Raw genomic sequence first — 19386 nt, forward strand, 5'->3', positions numbered from 1 at the left:
AATAGGACCGTTACTACAGGAAGCATGCGTGGCAACGTGGTACAAGTATCTATATCTATGTAGTACACAAAGACCATACAGTGAATTCTGTGTACTGTATGAGTATACCAGTACTTTGGTCTTTGTTCCCCGAAACTCCATAACTGCTAATGTCGGTCCAGCTATAGCGAGATCTCAACGTGTATCATTAATAGGGCCGCATTATAGATATTAGCATTAGTCCCAAATATTAAGATAATGGGAGATAGAAGGATTAATGTCTATAAGACTTTATTATATCGTCTAATTCAAATGATCTGATAAAGAGCAGTAGATATCGCGACTTAATGCGACACTTTTATGGCACTATATTAAGTCTTTCTCTCTATTCCATTCAACATTGTATAATACATATCAGCATTTGACCCCTTTCCAAGCCAACTGTCTACCTAAACTAGAAAATAGCAACGAAGATCACCAGTCTCCGCCGTCATGTCCACCTCAATAGAGACTTCAGGTACCTCGATACCTGAACTAGAGCCAGAGCTCTCCAATCCTAAGTGCCGCGGGAATATTGTCCTCGTGCCTCAGCCTTCAGACGATCCACGAGATCCTCTGGTATGTTGGTCGTATTTCTCCAAAACCTATTGACTGCTAACATCGATTCAGAATTGGTCGCAAGGGAAGAAATGCGGCATCTTAAGCATCCTATGCCTGGCTGCATTCTCGGGCATGGCTTCAGCTCTCGCGAACCAGCTTGGTTTCGGCGCGCAGGCGAAGACCTACCGCAAGGAGCTCGGTGAGCTCGCATACACGGTGCGACATTCCTTCTATTGTTTCGAATGGGGACCCTTTTGCTGAAATCGCTCCCGGTTTTATAGATATCAGCGGCAGTGGCAGGTATCGCGGCAGGTCCACTCTTCATCGTACCACTGGCCCACATTTTTGGCCGTAGTTCGGTCATCTTTTGGAGCTTGATAGGATGCATGGGCTGTGGCATCTGGTCTGCTCGAATGACAGGAGAAGGAGACTATATCCCTTTCACAGTTTCGCGCCTGTTCGGGGGCATTTTTGGTTCTATACCGTCTATCCTTGGCGCGCAACCCTTGATGGACATGTTCTTTCTCCATGAACGAGGTAAGGTGTTTACAACCTTTCACCTCAGTTTCCTTCTCGGAACAGTGGCTGGTCCAACTTTCTGTGGATTTGTTGTCCAGCATGCAGACTGGCCCTTTGAGTTCTGGTGGACAGTTGCTTTGCAAGGTGTTGTTTCCGTTTTGGGTGAGCGCTTCACATCAGGCTTATAAATATGAGAAATTCAGACTGAACCTACGTCTTAGCTTTCATATTCCTTGAAGAGACTGGCTTCACGCGCGATGGTGGAAGGGTCTACCAGCCCCAGCGCAAGGGGTTTATCAGAAACAGGATTGCCACATTCTTTCTTGGGAATCTAGTAGCACATAAAGATGGGATGAAAGAAGCTGTGAGTTCATAGCGGTTGCGTGGATATACACATAGTCATTCTTCACTAATGTTAGCCCAAGTCTGCACTTGCACAATTCCTCGTCGGGGTCTCCCCAGTTGGGCTCCTGGCTGGCCTCTATACATTCGGATTCTTCGGGTGGTTCGTCGCAATCAACACATTACTTACCGTCTTCCTCCAGGAGCCAACCGGGAGAGATGGGTACGGTTTCACGCCGCAGCAGAATGCAGCCTGTAAGTCTTACATCAGCAATCATACTCCTGTAGCGAGGAATATTAAGCAAAATGCTGATAGCTGATGCAGTCACCTTTGCGCTCTGGTTTGGCCTCATAGCCGCGCAGATCTGGGGTTTTCTAGTGAACGATCGGATTCCCCTGATGGTTTCCAGATGGAGAGGAGGGACGTGGAAACCTGAATACCGCTTGCATTCGCTCTGGGTCCCTTCCGTTCTGATTATGCCGGTTGGCCTGGGGATCTTCGGTGCCGCGCTCCAGTACCATCTGCACTACATGGTGCTAGCGCTAGGCAGCTTTCTGGTGACATTTGCGGCGTTTTGCAGCGTTCCCGTGGCCGTGAACTATATGATCGAGTGCTTCAAAGACAACGCAACAGAGGTCGCGTGCATTATGGGAACGTATCGTCTTGGACTCGGTGTCGCAGTTCCATTCTTCATTGACGCCTGGATCGATGGAGTCGGTGGGCCAGGGTGGGTGTTCGGCATGATGGCGTTCTTCTCGTTGTTTGCCTTCTCCTTGATCGTGGTTCTGATGCTTTATGGCCATACACTTCGACAGGTGCGCATTGGACGCCTTGCTCATGACGAAGAGGGAGTCAAGGTCATGCAAGATGATTCCTCCTTAGGGGAAAATAAGACAAAAGCATAGTCAGAAAGAGTGGTTTGGTTCTCCTCGTGAAGATTAGATGCACAATTCTCTTATGCCATTCAGGATCGGATAGAAATCCATATAGTACTGTGCCATATCTTTCGGCACCCCCTCCCCTGCTACCTCCTGTCTTGGCGGATTGCTATCCTATAACCACCTGACTTTGAAGCCACTGGAGGGTGCCTGGACACTATGATAGGTCACAGAACCTAGACAAAGCCAGTCCAGATCAAAATATAGCAAAAGCAGCAAGCTAGGTGGCTTGGACAGGGGGGAGAAGATGCCGAAAGATATGGCAACCTGTACGAAAGGGGAAGTAAACTAACTTATCACGATGTCACTAGATCACGGCCTCATAACCAACTTTGCATTGCCTCGGCTTTCTTCTGCACCTAATTTCTGGGCAATGTGCGGGGATTTCCCGAAGTAGAAGTTGAAAAGAATATCATATGACTGACCGACTTCTTGGACCTCGGTCCAAGGCTGTTTATGTTTACGCCCCGCAGAGTGGGTGTTATGGATGTGGCTAGTCCTCATTTAGAGTAGATAAAATTGACCTAGTTACCTTTCTGCTGCTTCAAAATTGCTTTATATATTCAGTATTCGACTTGCCATACGTGCTGTACCTGCTAGTCAGCCAATCTGTCTTGCTCGCATATGTCTCAAGGGGGTAGAACATGAGTTCACACAAGGATTGGCCACCGCGGCAGGCTGCGGTTGTAATCATCGGAGCTGGAATATCCGGTTGGTCATGCTACCTTTTTACATGCCTTTTGGGGCTTAATAACCGTGTAATGCAGGCATATGTGTCGCAATAGAGCTCCTCAAGAACGATATCCATGACTTTTTAATTTTCGAGGAGGCTGGAAGCCCTGGTGGTACCTGGAGAGACAACATGTATCCAGGATGCGCTTGTGATAGTAAGCTTCACAATACCTCCCTATGAGTGCTATGTCTAGTCATTGGTAAGCTGCATGGTACATCCTGCGCTAATAGGATATTACCTAGCCTTCTCACATTTGTATAGCTTTAGCTTTGAACAGAACCCGGATTGGACGAGGCTATATCCAGGACAGGAAGAAATCCTAGTATGTGCTTTCCATGGAACTATATAATGCCTAATTCTTTTACAGAAGTACCTTATCGGAGTAGTCGAGAAATATGATCTTTACAGATATATCCGCTTCAACACGGCGGTGGAGGAAGCACGTTGGGACGATGCGGAGAAGAGGTGGAAGACGACAGTCAAGGTCTTAGCAGACGGCAAGAATGCTGAGTCTGGAGAATCCTACACAACAGCGTCGGATTTCCTGGTCTCAGCTGTTGGGCAGTTGAATCAGCCCAAGTATCCCAGCATCCCTGGCCTGGAAGACTTCAAGGGAAAAATGATGCACTCTGCCAGGTGGGATTGGAACTACAACTTGGAGGGAATGCGAATTGCTGTCATCGGAAATGGTACCCTTCTCCAGCTCAAGTCTTTGATAACTTCCACTAATACTTTCTCGTTAGGCGCCACTGCAGTTCAAATAGTACCTGAAGTTGCCAAGGAAGCATCGCATCTCACCGTCTTTCAGAGAACTCCCAATTGGATCGTCCCGCGAATGGACTTGGCTATTCCCTGGCCTCTGCGAGCCTTATTCAAATATATCCCTCCGACACTCTGGAGGGTTCGAGCAGACATTATGGATTTGCGTGAGGCCACCTTTTCTTTCATTAAAAATCCCGAGTCCCGCTTTTCCGATTTTTTGCGGAAGATCAGTACAAATATGATGAAGAAACAGCTTCCAGACCGGCCAGACATGTGGGAAAAGCTCACGCCAAACTATCCACCTGGCTGCAAACGTGTCCTCCCCAGCGACGACTACTTCAGAACCCTAGCCCAGGACAATGTCAGCCTTCAAACTAAGCGCATCGAAAAGATCACTGGAAAGGGAATTCGCCTGGAAGGAGGTGACGAAGAGGAGTTTGACCTCATAGTTCTAGCCACTGGATTCCGTTCGCTGGACTTCATGCATCCAATCAAGGTCATAGGCAGTGATGGTCGCAGTCTTTCTGATATATGGAAGGATGGAGCACGAGCCCTATACGGAGTGACCGTCGAATCCATACCAAACTTCAGCATGCTCTATGGGCCGAACACAAACCTAGGACACAACTCAATCATCCTGATGATAGAGGCACAAGCACGATACATCAGCGTCCTCGTCGACGCGGTTTTGCAGGCCAGATCGCAGGGAAAGTCTCTCACCATAGTTCCTCGGCCCGAACGGGTTGGGGAGTTCAATGCGGAACTGCAGGCTGCACTCAAGTCTACCGCTTTCGCTCATCCGAGCTGCAATAGCTGGTATAAGACTGACGAGGGTCTGATCACAAACAATTGGTCCGGTACTGTCATTGACTATCAGAAGCTGTTGTCGAAGATCTGCTGGGACGACTTCGACCTGTCTGGCAAGGGAGCAGAGGGTCTCGCTTCTAGCAAGATAATTGGCCGCGTGGTCGAGGAGACGTACCTGAGCTACAAGACTCTGGGCCTTACTGCCGTCAGTGTTCTGGCGATAGCAGGAGGCTTGGCCATGAAGGCACCGCAGCGGTTCCCCAGGCTCAGATAGGTCAGGATTATGTGTTTCACTACTAGTCAATGTCATGATCATCGTGCCTTTATAAAGTTGATCTAACTTTTTGTATGGGAAAATGTTGCTACAATAGCTTCTATGGAGAGCACTCCCTAGCAATCCTGTGACTACTATAGTGCTTGGTTTATTCAGTGCTTTCAGAAATCATCCGATTTGATTTTCAAATGTCTGGTGCTTTATAATAAAGAAAAGTTCAATGTGTGCTGATTAGCCTCTTTGAGGTTATAGGCAACGTGAGACTGCACTTCATACGTCAGTGTGCATACGGTATGTCAGACGTCGCCACAACAGCTCCCAACACCAAGCAAGAACATTCAAGCTGTGCTCTTGTGTCTGAAAGCTCTTTGATGGTAAGTGGATCGAATATCAACCTCCATACACGTGATGCCTATAGATTATTGCGTTTCCTGGCCCCAGACTCTAGTGCTTATCTGCTTCTTGATACATGCACTCCGCTCACAGCTCGCGCATAACACAGAGCTCCACCTGACCTTCAACAAGGAATTATCTGCGATCCTGCTGCAGAGTCAACGTTCTACTCAAGCAAAATGACGACATCCACCGGCCATCAAGGTCCATTCTCTGAAATTTCACCAGAGGATCATACAATAATCCTCCCGGCGGAACCGACGGCGGCTCCCAACAACAAACCCTCCTCATCATCCACTGACGCCAACCCCGCAGACGCCCCGCCTTATTCCTCCTCTGGGGAAGCTGAAGGCAAACAGTGGAAGCCGTCCATCAATCGACAACAGAGCTGGAGCGCGCAGGACATGAAGCACATGCTTCAGGAAAGACTGTTGGGGATCGAGAAGGGCAAGGAGTCCGGGTTTACAGAGGCGAGTCAGCGTGGGTAGTGGAGAAGCTTAAGGCTGGTATGGCAGGATAATTACGTGGTGCGATGTAGCTGCTGCTTCATCTCTGCTTTTGCAATTGTGTCGCGCTTATTCTCCACTCGATGGTTTCTTGCTGGATCAGGTACTAGTATTGCCACAGTCGCGGTATGCGATTTTGGGCTACGTGCGGGCAACACCCTTGTCTTGATGCGCATGACTGGAAATTATAAAGTATATGGAATTGACTGCTGAATTGTATTCTGGTATAATTTCACTGCTATTCTGACATTCAATGGTCCGCGATAGGCGTGGTACACAGGAGCTGTCAAACGCTTAATAGTATTTTTTTGCTCTTTCTAATCTTCAACGGTGTAGTATAGCATGATGAAAATGGGTTTTCAACATTTTATACATAGCTATATCCTTTGCTAGACATGTAAAGAAGAAAGGTCTAAACGTCGGGCAGGTTTGCACGAAGGAACGGCTAGTGGCGCAGTGAAAGAAGCTGGGGTGAGCCTATCGATAAACTCCGCCATGTACCCGCCGCCATCCCGAACCTGCCTTGGGGAAACCCACTTCGCTGCAACAGGCGACTTCTTGCTCTTCTGAACAACGTCCTCACTCAGTGACAGCTGCTGCAGGAAAGCAGACAGCTTTCTCTGTCGCCCAGCCACTGGCAATCCCAGTCCAATGTGGCGTTCAAGTGTCTCCTGCGCTTTCCTTTCAGACTCTCTGAAGGGACCTCTCGACGACTAAGCACTGGAAAACGACGCGACAACTGCACGCGACACACAGACCACCAGCCATGGATCGCAAGAGAAAGAGTATGTTTCTTTGTGCCTGGGATCGCTCGATCTCACATAGTTACTGACTTTTGCCTCAACAGGGGAGCTCCGCGATCTGAACGCGAGAGCCTGGGCCGAGGAAACTGGTATGACTATTATCCCTCCCTTCTCCTTTGACAGCTTATCATGTTCGCAGCCTAACATATTCGCTATTGCAGATGTTTTCCCGGTCAACAAGTCTCTTGACTCCTCCTTGAAGAAAAACACCGCGTTCATCAAGCGCCTGCGAACCGGAATCACCGCCTCCGCGCTCCAGACATTCCTCACGGACATCCGTACCCTGTCTCTCCACAAATACCTGTCTGAGATAATCTCAGCTTGCTATGAGGGCCTCTGTAAGCTCAAGTCCCCTGGGGAGATTGCCACAGGGGTTGAGATCGTCAGTGCCCTTCACCAGCGATTCGGACCAGGAGAATTCACGAAGCAGATCGGGTGGCTACTAGGGCGAGGCTTGAGTGCGCCCGATAAGTCGCAGTTGAAAAATCTGAGTAATGAAGTTAGGGAACGCGAGGAGAAAGAACGTCTGTCTAGGCACCGTGTCCTGCTCAGGGTTGTCACGGAGCTCTGGCTGGTTGGAGTCTTGAAGACTTTGGATGATATCGAACGGCCGGAAGATCTCGGTGTCAAAGGCAAGGATGGAGCTGTTGGTATGGGCGGGAAGCCCGCTGATGGTTCTGCAAAGGCAAAGACAACCCAGGCTGCAACAAAGGGCGACCAGGAGAAGGAGGCGGAGCCGTTTCCTCTGGAAGTCTTGAAGGAGCTGCTTGGGCACGACCGGGAGCATGCAAACTTGCCACTGGCAGTCTTGTTTGTCAAGAGTTTCAGTTGGGACATCCTTGGAGTGAAGCCACCTGAGGAGGGAAGGAAGACTGTAGAGGCTGACGGTGCGACTACGACTGATGCAACCCCCGAGGCTGGGCCCGGTGATGAGGCTGCCGCGAATGGAGCGGCGGCGGACTATCCTCCACTTATCTCGGAGAAGCTACAGCTACGCTTCAAAAATATCTTGACGCGGTATCTAGAAGATGTCAAGGCGCACGTCGTTCGCGACCAAAAACAACTCGCAGCCCAGAGCCGAAAGAATGCAGAAGCATATGTGAAAAGCGGTGAAATTTTCGAGGACAGGCAAGCGAATTTCGAGAAACAGTCCAAGGCTCATGAGAAACTCGTTGCCAATACGCAAGTGCTATGCGATGTTTTGGGTGTTGAGATGCCCGATTTAGCAGAGAAAGAGGCTGCGGATTCTTCGTCGAGCGGTGGTATTGGTCTTGTCAAGACGGCTGAATACCTGCGGGGCCAAGGTGAAGGGCCAGGAATCTGGGAAGATGAGGAGGAAAGACGCTTCTACGAGAACCTGGTCGATCTTAAAGGCAAAGTGCCAGCAGTCCTTCTTGAGGATGGCAAGAAGAAGAAAGGAGAGGCCGATGACCTGGGAAAGAAGAAGGCAGACGGTGAAGCTGTCCCTGATACTACGGCTGACAAACCCGAATCTACCCAAGTTCCAACGACGGAGGCAAAGCCCGCAACAGAAGCAGATGATCAATCTACAGCCATCGCAAACAAGACCGTTGGTGCGCAGGTGGATGTGCTCCTGGCCAAACTTCCCGAGCTGCAAACTAAAGACCAGGTCGATCAGCTGGCACTTGATTTCTGCTTTCTCAACTCGAAAGCTTCCAGGAACAGGCTTCTTAAAGCTGTGCAGGATGTCCCGAAGGGCCGGACAGATCTCTTGCCTCTATACGCGCGCCTGGTTGCAACCCTGGGGCAGTACATGCCAGATATCACTCAGGGATTGATTTCCTACCTTGATGAGGAATTTCGGAGTCTTCAGCGCCGCAAGCAGAAGGAATTCCTTGGTCAGGTGCGGACAAGCAATATCCGATATATAGCAGAGTTGACAAAATTTGGTGTCGTCCCTGAACATGTCATCTTCCACTGCTTCAAGGTCAGCCTCGATGATTTCTCGCGCATGAACATCGAGATCATCGGCAACCTGCTGGAAAACTGCGGACGCTATCTTCTTCGGAACCCCGAGACGTCGCCTAGAATGGCTTCGTTCCTAGAGACCCTAGGCCGAAAGAAGACGGTGCAGCACTTGGGACAGCAGGAACGGATGATCATCGAAAACGCAATGTACTACGTTGATCCTCCGCAACGGCCAGCTATCCAACAGAAGGAGCGCACACCGATAGAGCTGTATATCCGAAAGTTGGTCTACCTGGATATGAACAAGCGGAACTATACCAAAGTCTTGAAATCAATCCGGAAGCTGCACTGGGAAGAACAAGAGGTACAGCTGTGCGCTCTGCCTTGGTGGAAACAGTACTGACTATCTATACCAGGTTGTCGACATCTTGGAGCGCGTCTTTAGCAAACCGGCGAAGGTGAAATATGGCAACATCCACCTTCTAGCAATCCTTGCCAGCGCTCTTTACAGATACCATCAGGAATTTGTGATCGGTATCGTGGACAATATCCTTGAGCGGATCACCCTTGGACTGGAGCAGAACGACTTCAAGTTCAACCAGAAGCGTATAGCCGAGGTTAAGTATCTGGGAGAGCTCTACAACTACAAGATGGTTGACTCGCCCATTATATTTGACACGCTGTATCGGATTGTCACGTTTGGACATGAAGGAGGTACTCCAGTTCCTGGGAAGATTAATCCGTTGGACATGCCGGATGACTTCTTCCGTATCCGGTTGGTGTGCACTCTCCTGGATACTTGCGGCGTATGCTTTGATCGTGGGTCTGCAAAGAAGAAGCTGGATTTTTTCTTGACCTTCTTTCAGGTACGTATTTGACACATGTCCTTGTGGTCGTGATCGTGGCTAACATACAGCAAGTACTACATCTACACCAAGGATCCACTGCCGATGGACATCGAGTTCCTTGTCCAAGACACATACTCTCTGACCCGCCCTCAATGGACCATAGCTTCTGACCTTCAAGAAGCTGCTCGCTTGTTCAGTGAAGCAGTGGCTCAAAACTACAACTTGCAAGATGTTGACAAGGCAGAGCCAGAGGAGGACGATGCAGAGAGTATCACGTCAAATGAAGGTCTCGAAGAGGATGCGATACCTGATGTGGATGAGGACGGGCAGTCGTCGGCCGAAGAGGCAGAGGCAAGCTTTTTAAACAACGATGAAGGCTGCGAGATGATACTAACCTGCCTTTAGGTATCCGCAACTGCCGCAGAGCAAAACGGGGACAGCGAATCCGAAGACGAGGAACAGATTTTTGTTACTCGCCAGGAAGAGGAGCGGGACCCTGAAGCGGAAGCGGAGTTCGATCGTGCGTTCGAGAAGATGATTGCGGAAAGCCTTGAGTCACGGAGATTTGAACGCAAGACTATGTTTGACGTCCCTCTGCCTATGAGGCGACCGGCTCGCGACACGTCCAACACAGATGAGAACCCTGAAGCTGGAAAAGCTCCTCCGAACACGATGGCTTTTTCCTTGATGACCAAGCGCGGGAACAAGCAACAGGTTTGACTTAGCTGAGAACCATCCGGATGTTAAGCGGCTGCTAACTCTTTACAGACACCCACCATTCACCTGCCATCGGATTCGAGCTTCGCGATTGCAATGAAGACCCAGCAACAGGCCGACCGTGAGGAGCAACAGCGCATTAAGAACCTGGTTTTGAACTACGACTTGAGCAACGACAATGATAACAATGATGGTGAAGCCGACCCCTCAGACCCATTACTTCAAAGGAGCCCTAATGCTAAAGGAATGAAAGGTCTGGAAAAGCGCAACAACTCACACCGCGATTCGAGAATGGACAAGTCGAGTTCAAACCGCACCCAATTCCGTGCGAGGAAGTTGCAACTGAGCGACGTTGACTGGTAGGACAATCAACCCGGGACCCAGAAGTCCTCACCTCTGCACGGAAGAGCAGACAGATGGCTGATCGACGGGCGGCGCTTCGCGCACTGCCGCCTGGTAACACAGGACCTGAATTGCGACCTATTTACCGATATATTCTTACTATCGATGCGAGTATCGACCTACCCTTCCTGACATACGGGCGTGCTCGGAGCATGACTTGACCGACCGTTATGTCGAGCGTCCGTTCTCTGGCAAAAATCACAGCAGGTCGTGCCAGGTTAGTTTCGACAGCCACATCTGCGACGGGCATTTTTCTTTTCAAAAGGGCTGCGCTCGTCTTTTGATACGGCGTACCCAGATGCCTGAGAATTATCAGCCAGTCACTTAAACCAAGGGGTTACTGACTGGCGCGGGAGCTAAGAAGATGATGGAGGCTGGGCCATGCTCTTGAGAGCTTATAGGTGGAAAAGGAAAGCTTGGGCACTACGATTGCAATAGCGGCAAGGACGGGCGAATGTTTAACCTTAGGAATCGTGACCCAAGCAGCATCCAATGGAGACAGGCCGATTGGCTGGACATTCAAGATTGACACTGAATATATAGTGAGATTGAGATTGCAGTTCAAGTACTGAATGACATTGACTTTGTGGTTTCATTTTTGCATGGTTACGTCTTTCCTCGATCCGTGTCGATTTCTATATATTTTCCGACGATGCATCTCCGATATCAATCAACCAGAGAAAACAGAATCTAGCAGCCCTAAAAAATATACAATACTATACTACACCATAATCAGTATGATATCCTCCCTCAACTGGACAATGACATGTGTGCCGAGAGTATAGTATCTATTAGAATTCCTTGATATTTCACCCCGGGGGGGGGTGCTGCCGGGGCTTCTTGTGGAGATCTACAGTTTACCCCAGATATTGCGCTGTGATGGAGGGCGCCAGATATATCAATATTTAAGGTCTCTCTGCCATGTCTCCTAATAAACACTTCCGCTACTGAAGAACAGATAGATACCTTCGGTTGCATCGACAGCAATTGAAATAGGATTGAGAGCACCACATCCTAGAATTCGATTCGATTCGATTCGACCGACTTTAGAATCTAGAGAATCTTCGAAGCAAGGAAAATGGAAGAGAAGAGAAAGAGATGCATGCAGGCCCGATAATGCAATACGGAACATGAGAAAGGATCTCACTTAGTAAGATACAAATGCATGCAGATACAGGTGCAGGTAGACATACAGGTACAGGAAATGCGTGACGTGACGGTAGAGGTAGGTAGGTAGGTAGGTAGATAATATACATCTATCTTGTCTATATTATTTCCCCCTCTTTCTTTTTTTTCTTTTTATTTTCCATTTTTTTCGTTTCGGTAAACAGTTGGCCGGGCCTTTTCGTTTCGTACCGTGTGGAAAGGGTATTTGTACATATTTGTGTTTTGTCGGTAACCAACTCTTCACACTTTCAACAGCTCATCTCTGTTCCCGCTCTCTTGAGGTCAAAAACACCAGTAACCCAAACGGGACGTTAGTCAGTTACCCCTATTTCTCCGTCTTGGTCGCCTTGGTCTCTCTCTTCTCCGCCGCGTCGTGGGCCGCCTTGGGAACCAGCGCCTCGCTCTCGGACTGCTCGCCCTGCTGGGCGTGCTCGGCCTTGATCTGCGCACGGACCTGCTTGGCTTCGGCGTGCTTCTCCTCCGGGCGCGAGGAGACGTCTGCCTGTGCGGCGGGGGAGAGCTGCTTGTCATCGGAGGGAGAAGAGGCCGCGGCCTGTTCGTCAAGTTCTTCGTCGTCATCGAGCTCGGCGCCGTAGACGTCGGGGTGCTGGCGGAAGCAGTCTTGCATGCCCCTGTTGTCGTTGTCAGCGGGTTTGACTTCATAGACATCCCATGGTCAAGGGAAATAAAGGGAAAGGGAAAACGCACTTGAACTTATCAATGCAGTCCATGCCCTTGGGCTCCTCCTTCGAGAACACGAAGCAGCTGAACGCCGCCTTGAACTCCTCTCCGCAAGGGCCGTGGGCCATTCCACCTAGGCACGGGCAGTCCCAGTTGATCTCGCCGGTCTCGGGGTTGAACGCGCCCTCCTGGTCGGCCTGTGCCTCGAGGTCCTGGGGCGACGACGACGGGCCCTCCGGGCGCTCTTCCACGGCCGTGCCTGCGGGCACGGCTACGGCGGATTGTGCATCAGTCTGCTGCTGCTGCTGCTGCTGAGTGGCGGGTTGCTGTTCTTGCTGCTTCTGCTGCTGTCGTTGGCGGATCTTGGAGCTGATAGAGTCGAGTGTGGGGAGATTGGCCTCGTCTTCTTCGGGCTGCGGTCGGAGGGAGACTGCGATTGAGGATAACCAGTTAGCATCATAGACGTATATTCTTTGCGCTGTGGCCCGAATTGACCCAATTGCCCCATCCGGGGACGGAGAAAGAGAAGGATTGGTAATCCACTGCGGTTTTTTCACCGAGAATCACATACGTTCCGGCTGCTCTGCAAAGATGCTGCTCGTGTTGTAGTAGTAGACGGCACCAACGGCCAATCCCAATCGGAGCAGGGTGCTCTTCCAGCTCCTCGACTTCTGCTCCGGCGGAGCGGTGCTCGCGAGGCGTCTGGCCTGGACGACTCGAATGCGACCCGGAGCGGCGGCGCGGAGAAGGGCTCTCGACGACGCGGGCCGGAACATGGCTGAAGAAGAAAAAAAGGATACTACAAGAGACGGGACAGAGGAGGAGAAGGAAGCATCAAACAAAGGAGAAAGGAAAGGAAAAAGAGCGGTGGGATGGGCGGCCGGGAGACCCGCGAGCGCTCAGGTGGTGAAGGTGTACAAGATGGATATCTCAGCCGGCCGGACGAACGAGCGCCTTTTCGGCCTGAGCTTTTCCCCGGGCCCGTTGCCGTTTCGGGCCGGCATAACGTCAGAGCAGCAGACATACATTGTACAACCCTCATGTTCGATTTATATCTATAGATACGGCCTCGTTTCTATGCTCTCTGCCATGCAGTGGGATCCCACACAGTTCTTCCGCGATCCCAAACCACTCGTCCCGTTCGCGCTCCTCGTCCTCAACCAGCCTATCAACGAGCGGGCGTTTGCGGTGCTGAGGAAGCATGGTGAGCCCCTCTGATTGATAGTGTCATATACATCATACCATGTCATATAGTAACTTACTTATCAATCCGTTATATTATTTTGGCATCTCTGTTTGCCTGCTTTTGTTCTTTTATACCAAAGAATCCTGGCTGATATATTAATATCCAGCATGCTACATCGTCTGCGCCGACGGCGGCTCCAATCGATACTATGATCTCATGAAAGCCCACGGCAGAGAATCTGTTGATGTAAGCAAGGAGTTATGTCTTTTTTCATCTTAATTTTATTTGTATTTGTCTTTTTTTTCATATATACCTTGTTTTATTTAGTTTTTCTTTCTCTTTTTTTTCCAGCGGAAAAGATAATCCCATCGAATATACCAATCATATATATGCACATGCACATCTTGTTTAAATGAATATACATGCCACCCATCAATACATCTATATATCCCATATATCTCTTAAAAAAGAAAGAAAGAAAAATAAACTACTTCACCAAACTAACCACCCGATCGAAAGAGAAACAGCTCCCCAACGCCATAATCGGAGACCTCGACTCCATCCACCCCCACGTCCGCACGCACTACGCCAACCTCGCCGTCTCCATCATCCACGACCCGGACCAGTACTCGACCGACTTCACCAAGTGTCTCAAGTACCTGCGGTATAACGCCTCGACTATCGTCTCGTTGGCCTCCACGACCTCGTCCTCGTCGACGCCATTGGCGTCTGCGGCGGCAGTGTCTGCCGCCAACGCAAGGGATGAGCAGGAACAGGAGGATATCGAGGCAGAAGCAACAGGACGAGGTGGTGGTGGTGGTTGTGCTGCACCCCCGACCCGTCTCGACGTCGTCATCCTCGGCGGCCTAGGCGGACGTGTCGATCAGGCGTTTTCGCAGATCCATCACCTCTACGCCATGAGTCAATCGTCGTCAGAATCACCGGGAGACCTCTACCTCGTCTCCGAGGAGAGTATCTCCTTCGTGTTGCAGAAAGGCAAAAACACGATCCACACGCCTGGCGCGCGGCGACATCCACAACCACACTCCTCCCATCAGGACCCCGACGAGGAGGAGAAATATTATCTAGAAGAAAACATCGGCATCCTCCCCATCGCCGGACCCGCGGTCATTACGACGCACGGCTTCGAGTGGGACGTGCGCGACTGGCGGACCGAGATGGGCGGACAGATCAGCACGAGCAACCATATCCGGGCGGACGTGGTGGGCGTGGAGACGACGGTGCCGGTGCTGTTCACGGCGGAGTTGGCGGGAAGGTTTAAGTGGAGGTCTTCTTCCCCTTCATCTTCTTCCTCCTCGTCATGCTCTGGAGGAGAGAAGGGGAGGTGTTAGCTTCTATTTGTTTAATGAAAATAATGTTAGACGGAATGAAGGTCATGGAATCGGTGATGAGATTAGATGAACGGAAGTGGCCCGGATTAGAACGAGTCGCTGTGATTAACTGATCGATTGATTAATCAATAATAATAAAAGGGATCAAAAGAATAATAGCATAACATCCAGTCCTAGAAAGTACAGTATGTACACATACATTACATACATACACGGACTGCCTGCTGACAGTGACTTCTACGAGAGTATGGGCGTTCTGTTCCAGCCGCAGATGAATGACATAATAGAAGATATGAAAAAATAGGGGAAATGGAAAGACTCAAATAACGATCACATAGCCAAACAATTCCTACCAGAACAAAACCTAATCCCACAGTGAAATATATAAAAAAAGGCAATCAATCAGGACCTGGCACAGACAGATAGGTAGGGGGCGAGAACGTAGATACAGTAGGGGGTTGAGGTATGGGAGAAGGGGGGGGTAGTTCATAAAAGGGGAAAGAAGCAAGCAACCAGTTAACAACTCTTCTTCCAACAACTAAGAAGAACGGACACGGCAAAAAAGCAATTTCCAACCATGACCAGAATCCCGGGTGCTGATAAACAGTAAAACGAGGGGATATCAAATGCAAAAAAAAGAAAAAAAATACCAACACCTGCAAACCCCACGACCATCAGACACTTCCAATCCCTTCGGTACTGACTGCAACAGCCAATTGCCTTTCCTTCCTTCCTTTTGTCTCATTGCTTTTCGTCTCCATGCGTAGGACACTGGACCAGGTGATACTGCTGTCCACCCGCTGACACCTGCAAACAGCCCGTGACAAGGACAACACATAAACGGGCAAAATAAGCAAACAGATCCCGATAAGGTACGCATCCAAATCCTCCATAACAAGCATCATTGACCATCCAACACTTTTTTTAAACCTTCTCTTCAAGATGTTTCCAAACCTTTCGACCTAACTCCATCCAATTCATACGCTTCTTGAAGTCATCAACTAGCCCAAAACGTGTAACATCATGATCGGTCCCGCCGTAGATCACAAACAGAGAACCGCTCAATGCACGTAGATATATAGCCTTCTTCTTGTTACTTGCTTAAAATAGCCTCGTAGACGCTACCAATGGCACCGATAGCTGCGCCGGTGACCAACCCGGCCCAGTGTCCCGGAATCGATACGTTCACCTTGTCGATGGAGAACTTGCTGTATACGTCCCAGAAGGTGAAGTGCGTGGCGTACACGAGGTACGCGAGCAGGGCCTTGGTGATATTGAAGACGAGAGGGTCGAAGCTCGCCTTTCTTGCAGGTCTAGAAGAAGAAGAAGAAGCAGAAGAGGACGTGCGACGCGTCCCGTGGCTAGAGGAAGAAGAGGTTACAGACGACTGAGACTGAGCGGCTGCGAGACTCAGGTTGAAGAAGTACGAAAAGGTCAGGGGCAGGAGCAGACTGGTGGTCAGCCACAGGGAGAAGGGGGCCAAGAAGGAGCCGGACAACAGCGCGAAGAGGTCCGGGATCTTGATGGCGAATTCGGGCGTGTGGATCGCATCCACAGCGGGCACGGTGGTCAGGAAGCGCAGCGGCACCAGCTCCTTGAACAGGCCGAACGCCTCGGCGGCGATGATCAGGGTCTCGATCGACTTGACGCTGCTCAGGGCGGAGCGGAGCGCGTCGGAGCGCTCTGCGATGCCCGAAGCGGCCCACGCGTCGCGCAGGCTTTTGCGGACACGGGTCGTCTGGCGATCGATGGCGTCTGTCACCACCGCCGGCGACGGCGGCAGCGAGGCGGAGAGCAGCGACGGGCGGCCCGGCGTCTGGGTCTGCGCGGGGGGCGGGGAAGATGGCGACTTGCCCAGATCGACCGAGTCGGTCTCGTCTCTATAATACCAGTGTCAGATAAATTCGTTGAAAATGCGACGCGCCCAAAATCGGCGCGCGCACAGGGTCAATAACACACAGACGTACGTGGTGGATTCGACCTCCTCCTTGGCGGGACTCCGGACTGACTTCCGGCGCGAAGGCCTCTTCACCTCGTCGCCGGATGCACTCGCTTCAGTCTTCACTTCTCTCTTTACCGGAGACGAGATGCGCGCAGGCTGCGACAGACGTTTGTAATAGTCCGCGAATTCCTGCCTGGCGCTCAACTCGGATCGGTTCGCACTGAGGTGCTCGTGCAGGCGGGCCTCGAGTTCAGCCTTTTTGATTCCATTGTAGCTGCGCAGGTGTCAGTCAGTCGAAAAGAAGGGCCTTTCAGGTCAGGTACGCGCGCGACATACTCTGTCAGTCCAGCCTTCTCTGCGAGGTTGGCCAAATCACCCTTGCGGAGATTATGCAGGTAGGTGACGGGAGTGGACATGATGGGCAATTATAACGGTCAGAGCTGGATCGCGTAGACCATGCGACAACGATGACGGCTAAATAGGAATTGAAAGGGTGGGCGATGCGGGGTGGAGGCGACGAGAAACACGCTGGCAACGATCGAGATGGTCGTTGACCAACGCAGCAAAGGAGACGGAGTGACGAGCTCGTGGGGCTGCAGAGGTTGTTTACGTTGTTTACATCGCCTGCCTAGCGTGTTTGCCGCGCCAGCCACGCACAACGCACATCATACAGTAGAAGGGATATATCTATTCCGGTCCTATGGTACAGTACTCGCTGCTCTATATAGAATACATGGCTCTATCGGGAGGAACAGATCAGAGGGTTGCAGATGACCAAAAAAAAAAAGACCACCTCCCGGAACGCCGGACGTGCCCCCCGCCATGCTATGCTGGCCGATGCTTCTTTCCAAGTCTAAGCTCAGGGTCGAGAAATCAAAAATATAAGGCGTCAATTCATCCAGCCCTGGACAGCAGTCCAGTCTCCTCCACGCTCTGCTGATATGCATCCAGCTTCTTCAGCAGAAACTGATACAGCACCAGCATCGTGCCACTCTGCACGCTGGTCCATAACCCTCGCGGTCCCACGCCGCGGAACAGACCGATCACTCCTTCTGTCCTGTAGATCAGCCTCAGCGCGGTGAACATGGACGAGGTGTCCAGCACTTGAGGACCGGGTTTGGGCGCCGAGGCAGCGATGGGCCGCGACGACGTCTTCACATTCGACGCGGACGGCTGGCCCGTCTGCTGCTTGGGGGTATCCTGCACCAGAGAATGCTCGCCAGAGCGCAGCGCAGGTTCTGGGCCGTCCGGGTTCTGCTGCGTCTGGACACGGGTCTTCACAACATCCAGCGGACAGGTCATGACTCCCGCCATACCACCCGCCGTCGTCGCCGTGAGGATCTCCAGCCCCGAGCCCCTATATCCCGGTGGCCCACCCACTCCTTGGCAAGCTTCTGCTCCTGCTCGTAGAACGCGAACTGGAGGGCGGAGAACGGCAGATCTCGGAAAATCGTTGCTTTGTAGCCGTGAAACAAGGCCGAAGGCCCCTCCTGGCGGACGATGGTGCGGAACGCATCTGCCGTGGACCGGTAGTTGTACCCGGAGTGGAAGTATGGGTTGTTATACCGGCCCTGGAGCTGTAACCGAGTCTTGAGCACCTCCGAAGGCACATAGATTACCGAGGCAGCCAAATCCGCCAAGAAACCTGGAGACACGTCAGAGTTGATGCGCGCATAGATGTAAAAAAAAAAACCATTCCTACATACCACCAGTCAGATATGACACGCTCGGATTAATCCCCGCATCTAGCATATGCCGTTTGCTGTATTCATACACGCCGAAGAATATGACCGTGCCTGGGAATGAGCCGATAAGCGCGGGAGTCACACCGCCATAGAGTCCACGACGCAGCCCCTCCTGCCGGTAGATGGTCATGTACGACTGAGACATCGAGGTGTATTTGGGAGGGATATGGGGATCTCCCTGCTGTCGCGTCTTGACCGTATCCAGCGAGTGCATGAGCAAATCGCCGCTGGTCCCCCCGATACCGCCGGCGAGCATAGCCTGTAGTTTGTTATCATCGGCTGGTCAGCCGCCATCTTTCACATCCGAATCTGATCTCACCAGGGGATATCATCAGAGGGAATGGATAAGATCCCATTCAGCGGCGCAACGGAGAAACCATTGCAAGTGCGCTCACGCTAGACGTACATGCAGATACGGTGGACGGTACTCATCGTCCGTTACGTCCCTTGCTGGCTCCATCTTCTCCAACGGAGAAGATATATGTTTCCCGACGTCATCGTGGGCGCTTCTTCCCGTCACCGTCGTCGCTGGATCAATGTAACCGCTGCTTTTGCTGCCGTCGCTCGAGGACGGGGAAGGGGTCGATGAGTCTGTCGCTGAAGTCGCTGCCGCCGGAGAGGTAAAGAAACTGAATACCCGCGAGGACAGACTCATGGCAGAAGTGCCGCAGCCCGTGTCGCCGTGCGGACTGGGCCACCAGGACAGATGGAAGAGGCTGCGGCGAGGCGATGACGAAAGAACGCCACCCCGCGGGGGGTC

The 19386-nt window shown here is 51.3% G+C and overlaps 9 protein-coding genes across 9 annotated transcripts; 6 read left to right on the forward strand and 3 right to left on the reverse strand.

The window, feature by feature from the left end:
* Positions 1–471: 471 nt before the first annotated feature.
* On the forward strand, positions 472–2346 carry VTN00DRAFT_2057 (uncharacterized protein; the record flags this gene model as incomplete). Its single annotated transcript, XM_069428233.1, has 6 exons — positions 472–597; positions 649–795; positions 861–1260; positions 1320–1462; positions 1518–1695; positions 1766–2346. 6 exons carry the CDS (start codon positions 472–474, stop codon positions 2344–2346), a joined length of 1575 nt encoding a protein of 524 aa, XP_069292759.1.
* Positions 2347–3023: 677 nt separating this feature from the next.
* Positions 3024–4955, forward strand: VTN00DRAFT_2058 (uncharacterized protein; the record flags this gene model as incomplete). The annotated part of the gene is made up of 5 exons (XM_069428234.1): positions 3024–3090; positions 3147–3266; positions 3355–3434; positions 3480–3801; positions 3856–4955. The coding sequence occupies 5 exons, from the start codon at positions 3024–3026 to the stop codon at positions 4953–4955; spliced, it is 1689 nt and encodes a 562-aa protein (XP_069292760.1).
* Positions 4956–5029: 74 nt separating this feature from the next.
* Positions 5030–5469, forward strand: VTN00DRAFT_2059 (uncharacterized protein; the record flags this gene model as incomplete). The annotated part of the gene is made up of 3 exons (XM_069428235.1): positions 5030–5082; positions 5191–5329; positions 5458–5469. The coding sequence occupies 3 exons, from the start codon at positions 5030–5032 to the stop codon at positions 5467–5469; spliced, it is 204 nt and encodes a 67-aa protein (XP_069292761.1).
* A 58-nt stretch (positions 5470–5527) lies between these two features.
* VTN00DRAFT_2060 (uncharacterized protein) lies at positions 5528–5836 on the forward strand (the record flags this gene model as incomplete). The annotated part of the gene is made up of 1 exon (XM_069428237.1): positions 5528–5836. The coding sequence occupies one exon, from the start codon at positions 5528–5530 to the stop codon at positions 5834–5836; it is 309 nt and encodes a 102-aa protein (XP_069292762.1).
* Positions 5837–6620: 784 nt separating this feature from the next.
* On the forward strand, positions 6621–10623 carry VTN00DRAFT_2061 (uncharacterized protein; the record flags this gene model as incomplete). Its single annotated transcript, XM_069428238.1, has 9 exons — positions 6621–6639; positions 6702–6746; positions 6819–8950; positions 9003–9452; positions 9507–9785; positions 9840–10148; positions 10203–10344; positions 10405–10510; positions 10617–10623. The coding sequence occupies 9 exons, from the start codon at positions 6621–6623 to the stop codon at positions 10621–10623; spliced, it is 3489 nt and encodes a 1162-aa protein (XP_069292763.1).
* A 1422-nt stretch (positions 10624–12045) lies between these two features.
* VTN00DRAFT_2062 (uncharacterized protein) lies at positions 12046–13177 on the reverse strand (the record flags this gene model as incomplete). The annotated part of the gene is made up of 3 exons (XM_069428239.1): positions 12046–12352; positions 12429–12831; positions 12973–13177. The coding sequence occupies 3 exons, from the start codon at positions 13175–13177 to the stop codon at positions 12046–12048; spliced, it is 915 nt and encodes a 304-aa protein (XP_069292764.1).
* Positions 13178–13478: 301 nt separating this feature from the next.
* On the forward strand, positions 13479–14939 carry VTN00DRAFT_2063 (uncharacterized protein; the record flags this gene model as incomplete). The annotated part of the gene is made up of 3 exons (XM_069428240.1): positions 13479–13605; positions 13754–13833; positions 14115–14939. 3 exons carry the CDS (start codon positions 13479–13481, stop codon positions 14937–14939), a joined length of 1032 nt encoding a protein of 343 aa, XP_069292765.1.
* Positions 14940–16032: 1093 nt separating this feature from the next.
* Positions 16033–17297, reverse strand: VTN00DRAFT_2064 (uncharacterized protein; the record flags this gene model as incomplete). The annotated part of the gene is made up of 3 exons (XM_069428241.1): positions 16033–16819; positions 16907–17155; positions 17218–17297. The coding sequence occupies 3 exons, from the start codon at positions 17295–17297 to the stop codon at positions 16033–16035; spliced, it is 1116 nt and encodes a 371-aa protein (XP_069292766.1).
* Positions 17298–17775: 478 nt separating this feature from the next.
* Positions 17776–19281, reverse strand: VTN00DRAFT_2065 (uncharacterized protein; the record flags this gene model as incomplete). The annotated part of the gene is made up of 4 exons (XM_069428242.1): positions 17776–18144; positions 18198–18526; positions 18588–18885; positions 19033–19281. The coding sequence occupies 4 exons, from the start codon at positions 19279–19281 to the stop codon at positions 17776–17778; spliced, it is 1245 nt and encodes a 414-aa protein (XP_069292767.1).
* Positions 19282–19386: the final 105 nt, after the last annotated feature.

This window comes from Thermoascus crustaceus (genome assembly GCF_041956765.1).
Source record: "Thermoascus crustaceus strain CBS 181.67 unplaced genomic scaffold VTN00scaffold_1, whole genome shotgun sequence".
Lineage (NCBI taxonomy): Eukaryota > Fungi > Ascomycota > Eurotiomycetes > Eurotiales > Thermoascaceae > Thermoascus > Thermoascus crustaceus.